The sequence below is a fragment of the Schistosoma mansoni genome, chromosome W (assembly GCF_000237925.1).
Source record: "Schistosoma mansoni strain Puerto Rico chromosome W, complete genome".
In the NCBI taxonomy this organism is placed as follows: Eukaryota; Metazoa; Platyhelminthes; class Trematoda; order Strigeidida; family Schistosomatidae; genus Schistosoma; species Schistosoma mansoni.
The window spans coordinates 31,309,629-31,327,388 of record NC_031502.1 but is presented as its reverse complement, the minus strand read 5'-3'; the positions used below and the strand labels follow the sequence as shown (position 1 = coordinate 31,327,388).

At 33.9% G+C, this 17,760-nt stretch overlaps 1 protein-coding gene across 1 annotated transcript; it reads right to left on the bottom strand.

Moving 5' to 3' along the window:
* Positions 1 to 3,962: 3,962 nt before the first annotated feature.
* On the bottom strand, positions 3,963 to 16,678 carry Smp_058240 (putative reticulon/nogo; the record flags this gene model as incomplete). The annotated part of the gene is made up of 7 exons (XM_018789368.1): positions 3,963 to 4,027; positions 4,778 to 4,836; positions 9,921 to 9,967; positions 11,979 to 12,048; positions 14,316 to 14,454; positions 15,267 to 15,483; positions 16,669 to 16,678. The coding sequence occupies 7 exons, from the start codon at positions 16,676 to 16,678 to the stop codon at positions 3,982 to 3,984; spliced, it is 588 nt and encodes a 195-aa protein (XP_018654818.1). The 3' UTR covers positions 3,963 to 3,981.
* Between the last annotated feature and the right edge of the window lie 1,082 nt (positions 16,679 to 17,760).

The window sequence follows — 17,760 nt, the reverse complement described above, 5'->3', positions numbered from 1 at the left end:
GCAATGTGTATTTTGGTTTTCCTCTTCACCTCTAATCTTGAAGATTCCAAGTTAGGTCTTGACTTGCGATACAGAATAATGCTTTCCGTAAAATACGTTTCACTCACATTGACTGAATTCTAATTTCGTCCAAATAGATATCTCATGATGAAATACAGGCAACTGATCTGAAGTTTCCTTCATGGATATCTGTTTATAAGTACGAGTAGTTTGGCGATAATGGTCACTATAGTCCTTCAAGTTTTGGCATAGTACGGTAGAACAGACTTGATGTTTGTGATAATGTTCTGAACTTTGGAGCTGGGTAAAAATTGCTTAGAGCTCAAGATATTTTTGGTTGTGAAAATTATCAACTTTCTGGGACCTGTCATCCTCTGAGATCTTTTTTAAAAGCAAAGGTGGAGCATCTTTTTACCTTACTCTCCATCTAATTTCACTGCTCAAGCTTGTCCACCATCTGCTCCTACTACTTTATCCTTCTTTACGTCTAATGACCCAGTTAAATCCTCTTATTGTTAAGGCAGTAACATCTTAGAAATGACTGTAAGTGCTGCTTTGACATCCAGTATGACTTGGAATTAGTTGCTTCAAAGCTGTGAACCTCAGTTCGTGTTCAAAATATGCTCACGGTTTCGGCGACCACAGTCAACTCTTCATATACCTTGACACTATATTTAAAACGGTGTACGGAGGGGACCGCAGCTCTTATCTAGACTATGTAGCCTAAGGTATATGGCATATAGGCTAGGTGTCAAAGGAGTTTCACATATAGGTATCTTCAGTATGTTATTCTTTCTCTCATCCCACTTCCTAATGAATAACAATATTACACAGAAGCGAAGTCACTTTCCAGTCGAACTGACAGCTAAAGCTAAGTCTATTGTTTAGGTCATCTAATTCAGCTATTTTAACGAAGAACATGAAATAAGTTATGTTATAGGACCTACTGCCAGTTAAACGCAAAACGGAATCAATGCTTCTGAAGTCTGTAGTGCCGTGCTTCGATAATCGTTTACCTCGATAACCGTTATAATACATATCTTAACGGTGCATAAAATCAGAAGGCAAACAGAAGAGGCAGCTACAGTTTATTGTCAAATAACGCAGGCCAGAAAGCCATAAGCACATGAGCAAATACCGGCGAGCGACGCTAAAACGACATGCATTGGAGATGGCGGGTAAGCCAACTCGCTTTTATCAAGCGTTAATCAATATTTATAGTCAAATAAAAATAAATTACAGACATGTGATGAGTAGGACAAAAAGTGTACACACACATATGCTCATATAAAAAATAGTCAGAGTTAATAAGTGAATGATTAGCAAGGTCAAACATGACTCATGATGGATAGGTAAATTGGCTTGTCCAGAAACTAGAATAAGCTTTGTACGTGTAACATAGTACACGACGTTACACTATTCACCACAAGTCCACCACCCTAAAGAGCAGGAAGACTCTAACTAGGACATTTACAACGATTATCAATGTAGTACCCGGTTGAGTGCTAATGTTCATCCCCATGTAGCGAATTTAGAATGTCCGAAGCAGTAAACACTTCTCTAGGGATATGGAATTACCAAAAATCTACCCTCCAAGATTCTTGCGAAACCGTGTTTTCGACTATTGTTTGTGATCATGGCAAAAAATAAAGATGCATTAATGGGCGACAGAAATAAGACTTATCAATCTTTATGAGATTTCCGAATTCTTTGACATGAACCAATGAAACTAAATTTTCAACAGACTCAATCTAAGTCTTTTGCATCCAAACTATTCTGGCCTGCAGACATACAGTTGTGGTAGAATAGATTCTTACGAAAAGTAAAGTTGGAGCTGGTTATAATAGCATGAAAACTGTGACACATTACGACCAACCGGAAACACCCATGCCAAGAAGAATCGTAGTTATACCTAGTTGAGGGGATCCTCAATAACCCTACCTATCAGCATAAATTCTTTACCGTCGAAGCGTTTCCTCACTGCCATCGACAATTATACCGTAAACCGAACGGAGTAAGAAAAGAACAGGAACAAATAGGACGTTAATCTGTATATTTCTCACAATAAGGCTAAAGGGTTTCTAGCTAAGCTTTTCTAGCAAGGCATAATTGTGCTCGCTGATAGCTTACCTAGCATTTAGGTATGAGAATCTGAAAATTGAAAAGACTTTATGGGACTTAATTGCAAGCATCTCTGAAGTATGAGGGGAAGTCGAGCTACCTGGAAGGTAACTTGAATTAAGTTTTGTTTATCTTTCCGATTATTTAAACGCGATTCCCCCCCCCAGTTAAACCGCTGAAATGATTGGATTTTAAGGGAAACGTTAAATAAAAGCTAGGTTCTGGTAGTAAATCTATCAGCAATGAAATCTTCGAAATTGATTCTTAGTGAGATTGTCTTTCCGACTTTGTGATTTAAAATAACAGTGTGTTCATCATCATAACGTTTGGTAAAGGTGGGAATCGACGCCTTGTTAGAATGAACTAATAAATAAAATCTCCATGACTGAAGAATAAAACTAAACATTTGGAGACCACAACAAACCATTGTGGTTATATGGGATACCTCAAAGATCGAGATGACTATATATTGATCGTAAGATGCATTTTGAAGGTTTTATGAGTGAAAATCCATCTGTGTATACATTTGCAACTTGTTCTTATTGATTCCTTCAGTTGTACATTTTGTTAGTCTTTCTGATTTCATATCTTTATTTTTCTTTCGCATTCACTAAGCTTCTTCCTGAACTGCATTTATGTTGTTTTGGAGGCAGCCATATTGATTTGTTTCTCCTTTGATTGTGTTGCTTTCATTGATTGGAATTGTGCATTTTTTATTGTGAATTGAAGCACTCTTTCAGAATTGGAAATACTCCGCGTTACAAAGCAACTAAATATTCTCTTTCGAACGAATCTGGTCTATCCAGAAAAGATGGATTAACATTTATTTGTTGCTATTGGTAATTTTCTTACATCCTTTATCAACTTCTTTATTTTTTATAATTTAGATTTGATTAACTGAACAATTATTGGTGGAATAACTGAGTGGTATTTGTTTAGGTAATGATGTACATTTATATTTATGATGAATATTAGAACCGTTATTTAAGCAATCACCTCGTTTTGGTTTCAACTGGGTCAGCGCGTATCTAAACTAACTAGACAGTTATTCTCCAGTCCAAACCTTAGTTTGGATTCTACAGTTCTAAACAAATATCGATTGACCAAAGTTGTTTGACTAACGTTTCGTGGATTTCAATAATCGTTTCTGAAGATATTTTGTCGCTTCGCCTTTGGTGCCGAACACTCGTCAAAGGAAGTCAAGCTCAAGGCTCGTTGGTCTTAATGGAGCCAAACTAAATGATGGATCCCCTTTTACAAAGCAATTGCATTTTGATGTCCTTAAGTGTCATGGTTCAGACTCAAATAAGGTCAGGGATATTCTAAAACATTTTTTTGGACAGTCGCATGTAATCGCCCGAGAAACTTTAGAAGACTTATTCAATACTGTAAATTTTTATCGTAATGATGAGGAACAGCTATCGAACCTGACTATAAGAATGGAAAATTGTGCTATGGTCTTGGAACAGATGAATTATACTGCGAATCTAAATTCTTTAGTTACTGTAGAGAGAATAGTAACTGTTAACCTAAAGTTGAGAGATAAATAGCACTTTAAGACAGAATCAACCAATTTATTTCGATTCACGAACAAAATTGAAAAAAGTAACATTAAGACATGCAAAACGAAAACGAAGAGGCAGGAGGTAGGAAGTACATCTTAATTTAAAATGTGAAGACTAATTAATTACGGAATAAATGACAAAAGCACAATTATAGTATTGTTACATATATGACGATTTTAAAAGAGGAGTAATTTCTATAAGAATATGCACACATTAAAAATCACTGAAGACAAATATGCCATTTGAGTGAATATCACCAGACTGAATAGATCACTGTGAACAGGATGAAGAAATCCTACTTTTTTGGTGAACCACGAAGCTTTTCAATTTTAGTTTCAACACTGAAAATTTAAGTAGAACAATTCATAATGAATTAGACGTATGATAAATCTATTTTAAATCATGTTTGAATTTGTTATCCAAGTACACTATTAAAGATAAGACGAATAAGTACTTGTTACTAGTTCGATCTTGCTTAAGAAATTCTGAACTTAGAAGAGACAATTCGATTGCTAAACCGTAAAGCTTTTTCAGTGCATCAATAGCATGAAAATACATTGAATGAGTGTTGTTATAATTCTTATCAAAAAGTTTACAAAATTCCACAAACATTCACAGTTATTTTTGTAGTAGAAGATTTTGTTTTTAATATAGTTTTTACCTTTTAAATAATAACTCAGTCAGTGAGTTGAGAAGGTTCAACTTCATAGACATATATTCAATTGGGATCTATCTTTATATTCAGTAAGTGTTCGACTCTACGATTACAACTAATCAAGTTTTAAAAAGTTAACAATGTATGTTCCAAACGATATCGTTAAAGTAGCATTTATGTGGTTTGTTTTTTGAAGATCATTGATGTTATCCCTCCGCCTGAGTCTCAAATACAAAATCAAGTGATAAAGCAATATTACACAAAGAAAAGAAACAAAGTCAAAATGATTTGTGATACGATAAGAGCACTGATTAAAATCGTGTCGTGGACTAGGTTTTCTTTTGTCATTCCAATGCTTTCGTCTTTATATTAAGTAGAAAAACTAAGGATATAAAATTTAAGAGAACTTCGAGTAGAATTAAGTTTATACACTTACATTTTAAGTATGTCTGTCACTTTTGTTCTGACCATTTTGAATGCTTCATCACATTGAGGCTGAACAGAAAAAAAATAAAGAACACAACATATATAATATATCCAGTACTTTCAAATTATTATACAAATAAGTTAGTATGGATAAACACAAAACAGGGCCTGACTTGGCATTACCATTTTTACACATTTTATTTTTCCATATCTGTCAAGTGGATATTTATCTCTCATCTTTCTGGCTTGTAAATTATTTTCATCTTCCTATTATTCTCTGACCTCTAGGTTAAGCGATATCGTTGAAAAAGAATTTTTGGCCAAATTATCTTTATTCAAGTATGATAATTTTGCATGTATAAATAGCTAATAAATACAAGGTTTGAAAATATTTGTATAAAGTAAATAGTCTGTGAGTGAAGTAAGTTCAAAGAATAAACTACAGTCGTTTCTGATTTTAAGTTATGTAGTGTTGTGCTAATGAGGTATGGTAACTTGGAGCGATGTATGTGTTCGATCCTACGTTGTAGATAACTGATTGAAAACTTATATGTATAACGTGTATGACTAAATAGAATAAGTGTATATGCGAATAATAAATGATGGGACGTATTTTGTTTCAAATTCAAGTTTGTTGGTATTTGTACTCTCTGTAAAATTCTGTAAGCCAATATAATCCACTGTTTGAAAACGGTGTTCAAACTATTTCAAATGACCTTTTGTAGTCATTAGATCAGTGTAAACTAATAATGTATGCTTTAGAAAACATCTTTAATGAATAAAGTTTAAACTGGTTAAATACAGAAAAAAAACAATGAGTTAAACTGTAAAACAAAGTAGTTTGAGCACATATATCGCCAGGAATTTAGAGAGAGATAATACAAGTTTATCATACACCTTAGTTATTTGTATCAATAACTTTGAAACTATGATTCTAAAGTTATATTTGTGAGTTATTAAGAGCCTTTTAAAGTAAAGACCAAATGGAATAAATATTTAACATGAACAAACAAACAGACAAACAAATTCACGTACTTTATTAAACGAAAGAGAAAGCAATTGTAAATATGGAAAAAAAAAATATGTACAAAATAGCAATGAATCGATACAATCAGTGAAGAAAAGGACTGCGGGTCTTAACCAGTCACCAACAATGATAAAATTATGATTAAAAACTGGTCAATTGAATAAAGACTTTGCATAGTAAATATTTCACGAGATATTTTATTTTAGAAAAACTTTTACCTTGAGCAAGAGAAATTTCAAAAACAGACATTGACTTAAAGCGTTTTAGGCTAAAAATTGCTATTTATATATGCAAGCTTTATAAGTGATTCGGAAAAAATCAAAACGACTTCGTAGATGTATATATTAATATCATGAGGGGATGAATGTTAGACCACCATTGAAAACCTGGAAGCGTTGGACGTTCGTTTCGTCCTAGTCTGGGGGTCCTCACAAGGGCACATCCACAAGCACACATGTGGGACGCTTAACCTCTACACCAATGAGTCGAAGGTCCTTGATTCGAGTTCCACGCGCGGGATCGTGGATGCGCCCTGTTGAGGAGCCCCATACTATAACGAAACGGCCTTCCAATGCTTTCGGGTTTTTAATAGTGGTCCAACATTCATCATATCAATTCAAACTCAACAATCTCCCCAATTACGTACTGAGAACTACATATATCAAGAGTTTTGGGATGATAAATTCCGAAATACTACGAATTCAGTATAAATTATGGCATTTACTTCAGATGTGCTATTCTAAGCTGTCAAATTTAGTAACAGAGAAAGTCGGCAAGACAATAATATTGTAATAGGTGAAAATGTAATAGTACAGATAACACATACAAAAAACTCAAGTAAAGACATGATGTGAATAAGCCACTAGAACTGATGCCCACGTTCACAAATCTACAGTTTCACATAGGGTTAGGATTGGTGAACAATGACTTTGCGAACTAAAAAACGGAGCTTTTTCAATTACACTGTTACTTTGATTAACAATATAAGATGGAAATAGTGATGACTAGGACTTGGTGAAAAGAATACTTAATTTTAACATTACTTAGTCGAAAATTTAATTTCATATAAACAATTAGACACATCATTAACAACGCGATGGGTAATTTTTTTCATCATGAATATTTTCAATGACTAGATTAAAAAACTATAAGGTTATTCTAAAGAACAGATACCAGAGAACAATAAGATTTTTAAAAAAAACAGTTATGACTGTAAATAGGAATAATATATTTGTATTGAATTATTGATTCCTTGAAAAAGCTTGGACCAGATTGCCAGGCGAAACTTTGGATTTACTACAAATTCATTCGCTGAGATTTTACAAATATATTATTCCTATTTAATGTCTTACATCAACTCGGCGCTCAAATACTGTGAAACTATTTGTTCTAATTTAGACGAGAGTTCTTATATAGTTATGACTGTGTTTAGTAAAACATTTATTGTGATAACACTAACACTTTAAAGGGCTGTGCTTTAAAATACCAGTAGAACTAATCAAGTATTTCGATGATTATTAATTTATTCTGTTTGTAATTATTAAGGCAAGATCGTAGTCATTTAGTGAAACATTTTATTTAACTTGTTCTATCCACTCTAGACAAGATTATAGCTCGATGGGCTAGTAGTCAAGCATCCATTAGATCTATTAATTATAGTGGGTAGATTTTTATTTTCAGTTTTTACAAAGACAATTGTTTCTGTACTATACTAAAATTATTCACCTTTAATTAGCAATAAACATTGAACTTTTATCACGTTGAATATTGTTTCCCAGTAGTTAAATTATATTCTAAGTGTACTACTATTAAATTCACAAATTTCATATTATTTTATTCTTATTAGATTGGATTTACTCGAGGAGATAATTTTAAACAATATAGAGTTTTGACTGATTGTGATTGGCAAAAGCACAGTGTATTTGATCCTCAATCAGTCGATTACAAATGAAAACCTTATTACATTTTGATAAATTCACTGGTTTATGCAAAAAATTCTGTACATGGTTACCAGTTTGTCCCTCTACGTAAGACGTGGCTTATAGTCCCTATAGAACCAGGAATTCATTTATACATCTGTTGTCGTTGAAGCACAACAAACGCATTCGAAAAGGTTTGAAAATATAGATAACATGATTATATTCCTAAACATTTTAACGTACTCATAGATGAAAAGTGCAAAACTGAAGCTAACAATGAAGGTATTAAATGAGTCAAGAGTTTATAAATACTTTGAAGTATTTTATATTTCGTTCGAAAAATGGAAGATATATTTAAAATATAAGGAATAGTCAGATCCATTTATAACTCGTTAATAATTAGCCCAATGGTCATACTTAAAAAGAAATTGACGTACAAAATAAAAGGACTGTTTAAGAAAAGTGCATCCTAGATAAATGCACTATATATATATATATATATATATATATATATATATATATATATATATATATAATCAATAAAAACCCTTAAGTTTATTGTCGTAATTCGATGGATTTGCGCAATTACAAACTAGACCTAATAGATTAGCTAAACAAGAACAGAATGTGTTCATTTATTTGGCACAGATTTCTGTTATAATTAACAAGATCAGTTATTTTCTATAATTAATAAATAAGTATTTATCTGATAGGACGATAGTTATGTGATGAAATATTATTTCGTTAGCCTATAATAATCGGTTGGACCTACTATAATCTCACTTATATACATATTTATGTGGTTATTGAATTTAAACAAATCGTGATACCTAGTTAAAATGCTCTGCTCCTATTGAGAAGTAGCTGTCCTTATTTCCACTCTGGTTCATAACACAAGCCAAAATGCACTAGTAGAAATTTACGAATTCTTCAAATGTTGAGAATTAGTTAGTAATCATTCAGTCATAAACCACGTATAGCCCGATACAAATATACGTTAACCCAGTTTGCCAACCACACCAGCACGATATGATGAATTCAACATAATAAATATTGAACTAGTCAGAATAACTGGGATAGCAATGATAGTAAGACGGAATAAACATTGAGAATACGGAGTTGAAAAGATATGTATGAGGGAATACTGAGAATCAAGATTTAGACGAATATAAGAAGCAAATTAGTGGTAGATGTAAAGCAATCAATTCACAAAAAGCTATCAACTTTATTAGTAATTCATTAAATAAGCTGGAAAAACACAGTAAAAGAAAAGCTTCAAGTTTCAAAACTATAGTCAGTAAATAATTACACAGATGTAGTATCACCCAGAACAGACTAAACTTCAAATTATATACTAATTTCAATAAAGACGTCTGGACTTAAGAGTTGGTCAAACAAAGCTGATATGTTGCTGATAGTAATTTAATTTTCAAAACAATCGGAGCAAGATAGGTGCTGAACATCATTGCTCAATCGGATCGCATACAGCAAAGCAACAAAAAAGACAGTTTACACTGGAATGGTACAGATTACCAATTAGTTTTGATAAAATATGTTTGAGGTTTTTGTTCCTAGGTAGTAAAGTATGGCAATGGTATAATATTAGCTGCAACTCACTAACCAAGTAAAATTTTATTCACTATAGTAAAACATGCCTAGTGAGCGGGAGGGTTGATGAACACCTACCTACACAAATAGATGGCTGAGCACGGGTTATGAATATGATTATTTTTACATGTGCAAGAATACAAAAGTGAGGAAATAGAAAAAGAATTACAGTTTGGTAAGTTATAGTAAAGAAAATACACTTGCTTATTGGATGTCAGTAAGTATAACTCGTAGTTACTCGAACATAGGAATAATTACAACTTCGAGAATCCTTTCAGAAAGCAAAACAGGCTTCAAGATGAAAGTCACAGTCGTAATCAGTTTATTGACTGCTGATTTAGTGATTTCGTTATGAAAAGAAAAGAATTCTGAATCTCTACGTTTTAATTTAAAGTGTGAAAATTGTAACGTAAAATTTGTGATACTTGTGTAAGTTTTTTTACACACATCATTTGCTTTGAAGACAGTACTATAGAAACTTCTGATATTGATTGAAGACTATGAACCCCAGTAAGAAGGAACCAAATAAAAATAAAAACTAATATTACAAATAATATTTTCATTATCACACTTTAGGTGGAAAAACAAATATCACTAACCTGGTATAATAAATAAAGTCTGGGACACGTCAATCCCAAAACAAATACTAAAAAGTGTAAGAAAAATCACTGCTTAACGTACGTGACAACAGACAGTAAATTATCAGACATCGAATTTTTATATGGGTTAAGGAATATTCACGTTTCAAAGAAAAATAGGAATCTATATCATCGTGGAGGGTTATGAACCGCACAACGAAGTGCTTGGATTGGTGACATAGATATAGTTGGTTCTCTTTTTAATAGAAATAGTATACATAGAACTAGTCAATCTTATCAGTTTTTCCTCACTTTAATGTCTTCTATTACTGACAGTAATATTAGTCTTCATACTTTGCTTTTATTTCATTAATTTCTTGTTGCTGTACAGTAATTAACAAATAGTCCGCGCTGATCCTATGTTGTTTACGTCTATCATGAAAGTGGAATTATGCTTTAGGTACGCGAAATGTCAAAAATCTAAAGTATTAAAAATAAAGTCTTTCATTCTGGTTATTTATACCTCGGGAATTGAAAACTTGATACATTATAGCAAGTTCAGAAAAGTAGAATACACCTTTTAATTCCAAAAATTTAGCTCATTTTTCAATGAGATTCACAATAGTGTGACCGAACTTTTGATGGTCAAGAATACGACTCGATGATTGGAGTAACGGAAATGTTGTGTCCCGATAAGGATAATGAATGGTAACTTTGGTATCCATTTATGACCAATACCGTGCATATATTTTTATCGTATAATTGCTAAGTAACTAAGCTATTCATATTCATATACCCCTTATTATGAGTTTTATTTTGACCTATGAATTATTGTTATACGATTTACCGTTCTTGAATTGTGCCCTGTCTATCATTTAATATCTCCCTTATTCACAATCATATTTGGCTGAATCTTGTACAAATGTTATTTTCTATTTTATAGTACGATGTGGTCTGTTTATTTTGTATAAAAACCCAGTATGCTTGAAACAAACGATTTATACCGAAGAGGCTGGGATTGGTGTTTTTGATTTGACTGGCTGTGCTAGGCAGACGCAGGACCGATAAGTACTCTAGACTGCTCGTACGGGTTTTGTGTATCAGTGGTCCGATCGATAATTCGCTGTTTTCTAATTGGTGGTCTTATCACGTCATACATTAACAGGGAAATCCACTCGACTACAAGATATAACACGAAACAACCCTGTTTTGTTGATAGTGAGGAATGATACAGTATGAATAGTCAATAACTACTTATAAGGCTAGATCTGCTAACTTATTTAACTAAAGGTTGGTCTTCGATTAAAATATAACCAGTAAAAGGAAGATTGGTTATATATACTTGGACGTTTTATCCGTTGATTAAACAGGACAAAACACTATGCTGTATACAACAGTATATTACAGAATAGAAAATTAACGTTGCTCATTTACTTAATACAAGTTTTAATACTTGATTTCGAGAGACACTGCTAGTGTGAGGGCCAATGATACTATTCAGCTATCGAAACCAAAATTGGTAAGAAAAAAGGGTCTAAAACGTGAAACTTCACAATTGAAAGTCATGCGTTAACCACCAAACCGCCACTACTCACAAAGCAAAATAAAAATAAATCCGATGCGATGAAACAATGTCCGACGTTTATTAAATATCCAATAAATTTAAAACTTCGGATGTGGGTCAGGTTTCGATCCATTATGAAGTAAAAATAACCAAGTTCTAAACACTAAGAGGCACTATATTCACCATGCCTTTCAAGATTTAAAATGTTAACTTTTTCCTAGAGCATATGTCACAATCCTATGTCGTAAACGCTTTTGGTTTCTAATGTACTCCATAAAGATCAATGAAACTTTCACGATTCACGTGATATGACGTTATGACAGAATTATCCCGAAACGTTAGTTGTCTGCCATGAAAAGAGAGTAGTCCGCTAGGTCATGATGCAATAAAAGCCCCATATGCAACCGCCTTACAATTATTTAATTCTATAAGTTCCATGTTTTCGCTGAGTAACTATAATCATCAAAAAGATTAATTTATATGAAAATCATTTGCGATTATAACATAAAACTCACGTATAATTATCAATGTAAGTAAATTAAACCATCCACCTACAATTGATAGTATGTACAAGCCGATTGCAAGCTAGAAAATAGCAAATATATATAAAAGTGATATAATAGCTGTTGGAATTGAACAAATTATACTAGTATGGTAGAAATCTGGTATAAATTACTCGAACGAAAATATTGAGAAGAAATTGCCATCAAGACCTTTCAGCACTTATAATGATTATTTTACACACTTTAGAGCTTATTACTACTTCTTATCACTAAAACAGAATATACGAATTCCGGTTCAATAACAATCCTATTGTTTAAAGACGGGCTTCCCGTAGAATATCCACTTTCTCTACTCAACTAAAAACTTGGGAAGTCACGCGGCAATAAAGACTCAGATATAAAACTCCTCTTAAGCGTGAAGTGTTATTTGATGATCACACCTAAGAAGTGTTATTTTGATACTTAAATTATCAAAGTGCTGAGCGTTATGCAGGTCACATTTATAAATGATGGTATTCGAATAAAATCCATCGTAAAAAATACACTAGTCACTCCAATAACGGTAGCAGAAACAAATCGAACTGTTGTTTCGTGGTTTAGGGAATAGATAAAGTTAGTTACATTTCAGAAACCTGTTCCATATAGCGAGGGCTGTTGAAACAGGTCTATTAACCTACCCGTGAAATAAGTATAGTTCGCAGTCTAGTAAATAAGCCTATCTAGGGTTGAATTGACGTAGTGTTTGATAAGTTGATATATATTCATGTATTTCACATGGGTTTGATGACCTTCAGCTGTTAACTTTTGGTCTTCCTTCAATACAAACGAACCAAACTGTATACAGTGAAAGACGGGTAAAACGTGTCTTTATAAACTACTTTGTACAGTTACAAAAAGTCCTATCGATAAAATAATAAAACAGTTAAAATATGTAGGTTTCGAAATATCACTAATAAGACAGTATGACTAGCTATGCTCCCAGTCTATGCCCAAGCAATGAATGTTGCTTAGAAAATTAACAAGAACAGTACGAATAAAACCACAAGTCATAATATGAAAGTGAGTAATAGTGATTATAATAATAATAGTCGAGGAGTTCGTGTATCTAGGTAGCTGCATAAGTTCTGGTGGTGGCGTGGGTGATGACATCAATTCACGTATAATGAAAGACAGAGCAGCTAATGCCAATCTGGGCCATTTTTGGCGCCTTCGTGATGTTAGTCTGGCTGTAAAAGGTCGGATCTATAACGCGTCGGTAAGAGCATCTTTGCTCTATGCTTGTGAAACCTGGGCTCTCTGAGTTGAGAATGTTAGACGACTCTCTATGTTTGATCATCGTTGTCTCCGAAGTATTGCTGACATCCAGCGGCAACACCGTGTTAGTAATGCAGAGGTTCGGCATTGTGAGTTCGGGCGCAGGGACGATAATTCAATTGGTTTCATTATCTTGAAACATCGAGCGGGGTGGCTTGGATATGTTCTACGAATGTCGTCCCAGAGAATCCCACGTCGTGCATTATTTGCCAACGCTGGGACTGGTCGGAAAAAGCAGAGAGGTGGTCAGTGTATGACATGGTGTTGTGGTATGGAAGAAAACTGTACAGGACTGGGTTCTGTTGGTCCTTCCCGACTCAGTGGTTGTGGTCCTAGAGATAGTGCAACACAGTGGCTAGAGACGTTATCAGATATGGTTCAGAATAGAAACCAGTGGTGATCCTGTTGTAACTATATTTTACCTTCTTCATAAAAAATGGACGTATCTTCTTTAACTGGAAGTCAGTCAGTCAGTCAGTTACAACGTAGAACTTCGTACGTACGTACATCAGTTCGAGTTGCCATACCACATTAGCACAGAGATGCAGTTGTCGATTCAAATCCCATAGTGGTAGAAGTAGTAAGAGTATAAGCATTATGTGAAAGATTAAGGTTTGAAGATGTTATTGAAGGAGTATAATACAGTGAAATAAATTTGGAAAGAGAAAAAAGAATTCAGAAGATTAGAATTTGGTAGAATTCTTCTTTAACTGGAAGAATTCTTTCTGATTGTACCTCTGCCAATTGAACTGCTTCTCCCATTATTATTATTTCACTATCATACACTAATTTCTGTCCGTTATTGTTCTCCCTTTCCTTATACGCACTTTGCATTCTCTATCTCTTCACATTCTCATTGTTATTGTGTTACGCATATATATCTGGTACCCCTTTGTACCAATATTTATGTGTTCAAATAAATAAGAATAGTAATGATGGAAAAAATTTGAGGATATAACAGTTCGGACCATTGGAAAAAAGGTTAACCTTTATGTTGCGGTGGCATTATGAAGATAAACAGTAAAACAAATTTACCTTGGCAGTTTCAAAATAATCTTGCATCAATAACATACGACGTAATTGATTCAACTTATCAGATAACTGTTCAGATGCAGCTCCAACACGCTGGGCAATTTTATCTTCAGATAATAGAATATCATATTCAAGCCATGAACTGAAAGTAGATATGTCAAAAAAGGGAATTGTTAGAGTAGGGTTGTGTTGTGTATAAAAGTTGCAAATAATGGATGAAAGTTCAAGTAAACATAAACCACGAATGGTCGAAACAGAACTATGTTCATATTTTAACGGGTATAATGGGAGCTTGGGGAATAAAGCGCCCCAGATAAATCCTCAAAAACATGTGATTGTTGTATAATCATGAATCTATATAATTAGAGCACTTAACATAGGTTTCGGTTCGAGAAATAGAAATTTCCTTGGCAAATTTAATGAAAGTTTCTATGGTTGTATTAATCAGCCATCGTTTACCCTGTTTCTTGTTGACCAACTTGGAATCCTAGACATTTAAGAACAACTCAGGTTTCTAACAGCGACTAGCGAAATGTCTAACACTTGAGAGTTTGACACTAGATCCCTAGATTTTCAAAATACCTCTAGACTCGAGCTCTAAATAATAAAGAAAAAGAGATTTGTGGATGTATATTGTTTATTAACATAATATGTGACCATATAACCAAGTTGTGACAAATAATCCTTGGTATTTTTTTTACATATTTTTAGATAGTTGCTACTGAGTGCTGGTCGACGGGGATATTTTCTTTTGTATTTCGCGTACTTTATGGAAGAATTTTTGGGACTCCAACAGTAAAATTGTACACAAATAATAGAACAACATCACGGAGCTTTATCTACATTTCCCCTTTTACGAAAGTTTTCAGTGTAACCAGGTGGATGTAATATATATATCAATAAAAATGCACTGAAATATTAGACAGTCTATGGCTAAAAGGATTGTGAACATACTGAAATGAATTATTTGAATTGTTTGGCGTTTCCCGTTTACTTGAACCAATAACGACATTATACAGTTTGCAAGCTGCTGTGCAGCAAAATAAGGCAAGTCCAGCGTAAGCAACGACGGAAATGAATGACATGCAGGATAAACTTAACAAAAATGTCAACCCAACAGCTGAAACAATACCCGACTTGATTGGTTCACTCCAATAAATAATATCTCTAACTACATTAAAAGAAAATTTCAAAAAAGTTACCAAGTGGTGCATGCAGTAACAATTTATATAAAGAGCACAGGGAATAGTATGAGCCATCAAGATGGCATGAACGTCACCTGGTAACTAACCAGAATGACATACCAAGTCAATGGTACTAAATTTAAATTTATGGTCTACTGGCTGAGAGTGGAATAATTAAACTACGTTGCATAATGCAATAAGTAAAGTCATACCTTACACAAATATTATTTAATGCTAAGATTGTTACGCAACAGACACAGTGAAGCGTTTCGATACTACCAATAATGTTAATTCATGGAGGTACAATGAGTAACTTCGGACTTTAAGTGGGACAATTTCACCAGTTTTACTGATAAATAATGTTTAGACAAAATAACCAAGATGGAGTAGTTATGAAAGTCACCACATTTGAAAACATTCTCGTCCATTACAATGTTGGTGATCACTGGTAATTTAAGTGTAACCCTTGATTTGCAGTATATCGCGTGAATGATATTAACCTGAACACAAAATGATTGAAGTGAAAGCTGGACAACAACACTCAAATGGTGTTTATAAGATGACTGGACACACAGTCAATCAACTGCGAGTTGAGGATGAATCGTTGTATAGAACAGAAGGCTAGATGTCTGTATTATTCTATCTTTAGTAACCTATAGCAGTCTAGTCGTCTCTTGGAAGGATCAAGGTGAGATGTAGATACCCTTTAGGTATCAGGAATTTAGGAATTGACTAATCACTTAGAAAAGTTGCACTTCAAGGGGACTCGGGTCATTCTTGGCTTTACAACCCACTTAATTTGTGATTTCAGTTATTCCAACACGGTCGGAAGAATAAACTATGATCCACAGTGACATGTCACTGTCCAAAACATTGCAAATAAGCCACCTCTTCACCAACGGTATATAAATATGAAGACATTTAGCGTTCCCAGTTGTTCACTGTAAGGAATCCAGAGGATTTCCTCGACATCCATACTGATATAAAACTTGTAGTAATGAGTCATGTTTATCAAGCTACGGCGTGTTATGACTCCTAGTTGAGAGACAACACGAGTAACGTTTCACAGACCGTCAGATGGCGTAATTTGAGTGTCCATAGGGCATAAATACATGTTTAGTTTTATTGATAATTAACGATTGGATCAGAAAGGAATTAAACATGTGACTTACACGTATCCATTTGCCACTGATCAGTTCTTACTGGCTTGAAAGATGGGTCAGGACGAAGAGAATGTACAGGAATGTGTTGACGTTTATAAGCAGAAATTTAGAATCTTAGTGGGGTCTACTAGAAGATCAAAGTAAATGTAAACACGTTATCCAACAAATTATTAGGGATATAATAACCAATTGTGCGAGTGCAAGTAGTTTAATACAGTCTAAGATATAGAAACATGCATAACAACAACGTTTAAAGCGAAGCCAAATACAAAGATGGTCACGGAGTTCGTACTTCAGTGTAACGGTACTATTTAAAATCTGTGCCAAAGGTTAATGGTTGAAACTAACAATATAAACTGAATAGTTATCATAGATTATATACGGCACTGTGTTCTTACTTTTTTACTTATTTGAATATATTCCTCAATACAAAGATGTATCGAAATATAGGTTTGTGCCATAAAATGAAAATGATATTGTAAGGAGATAGAGAAAAAAAAGCGAGAATGTTTGAAAACGGGGAAGAATAGTTTAAGACAGTGAAAAAGCACGAAGACGTAAAAGAATTTCGGTCAAGAAAATATAAAACCAGAAAAAAATCTTTCAGTAAAAGAGGTTCTTCATATTTATGAGAAGAAAGTAAACGAAAATCACAGTGGGAACGCAGATGAATTTCGTTCTGACACTTGCCTGAAAACGTCTCTAGGACTCCGACCAGTAAGTCGTAAGGGACCAAAAGAATCTTGACCCGTACAGTTTTCCTTCTAAGTACGACATTATGTCATACATTGAGTAGCTCTTCATTTTATCCAATCAGTCTGAGGGTCGGTACATAATTCACGATATACAACTCAATGGGGCAACATTTGTAGGACATCCGACAAATACGTTAGTCGGTTTATGTAGATGGTGATAACGGTTGAACTGTCGTCTTCGTACCTTAACACACGTTGTCGAACCTAAGCACACACCAATGAGTTGTGAACAGAGGGTTTTACGGCCAGGTTAACAACACTATGACTTTGCAGATGCCTTCAGGTTGGGATAAGCAACTCTGGCTTGTACTTCATGGGTGATGAAACTATCACTGAAGACGCCACA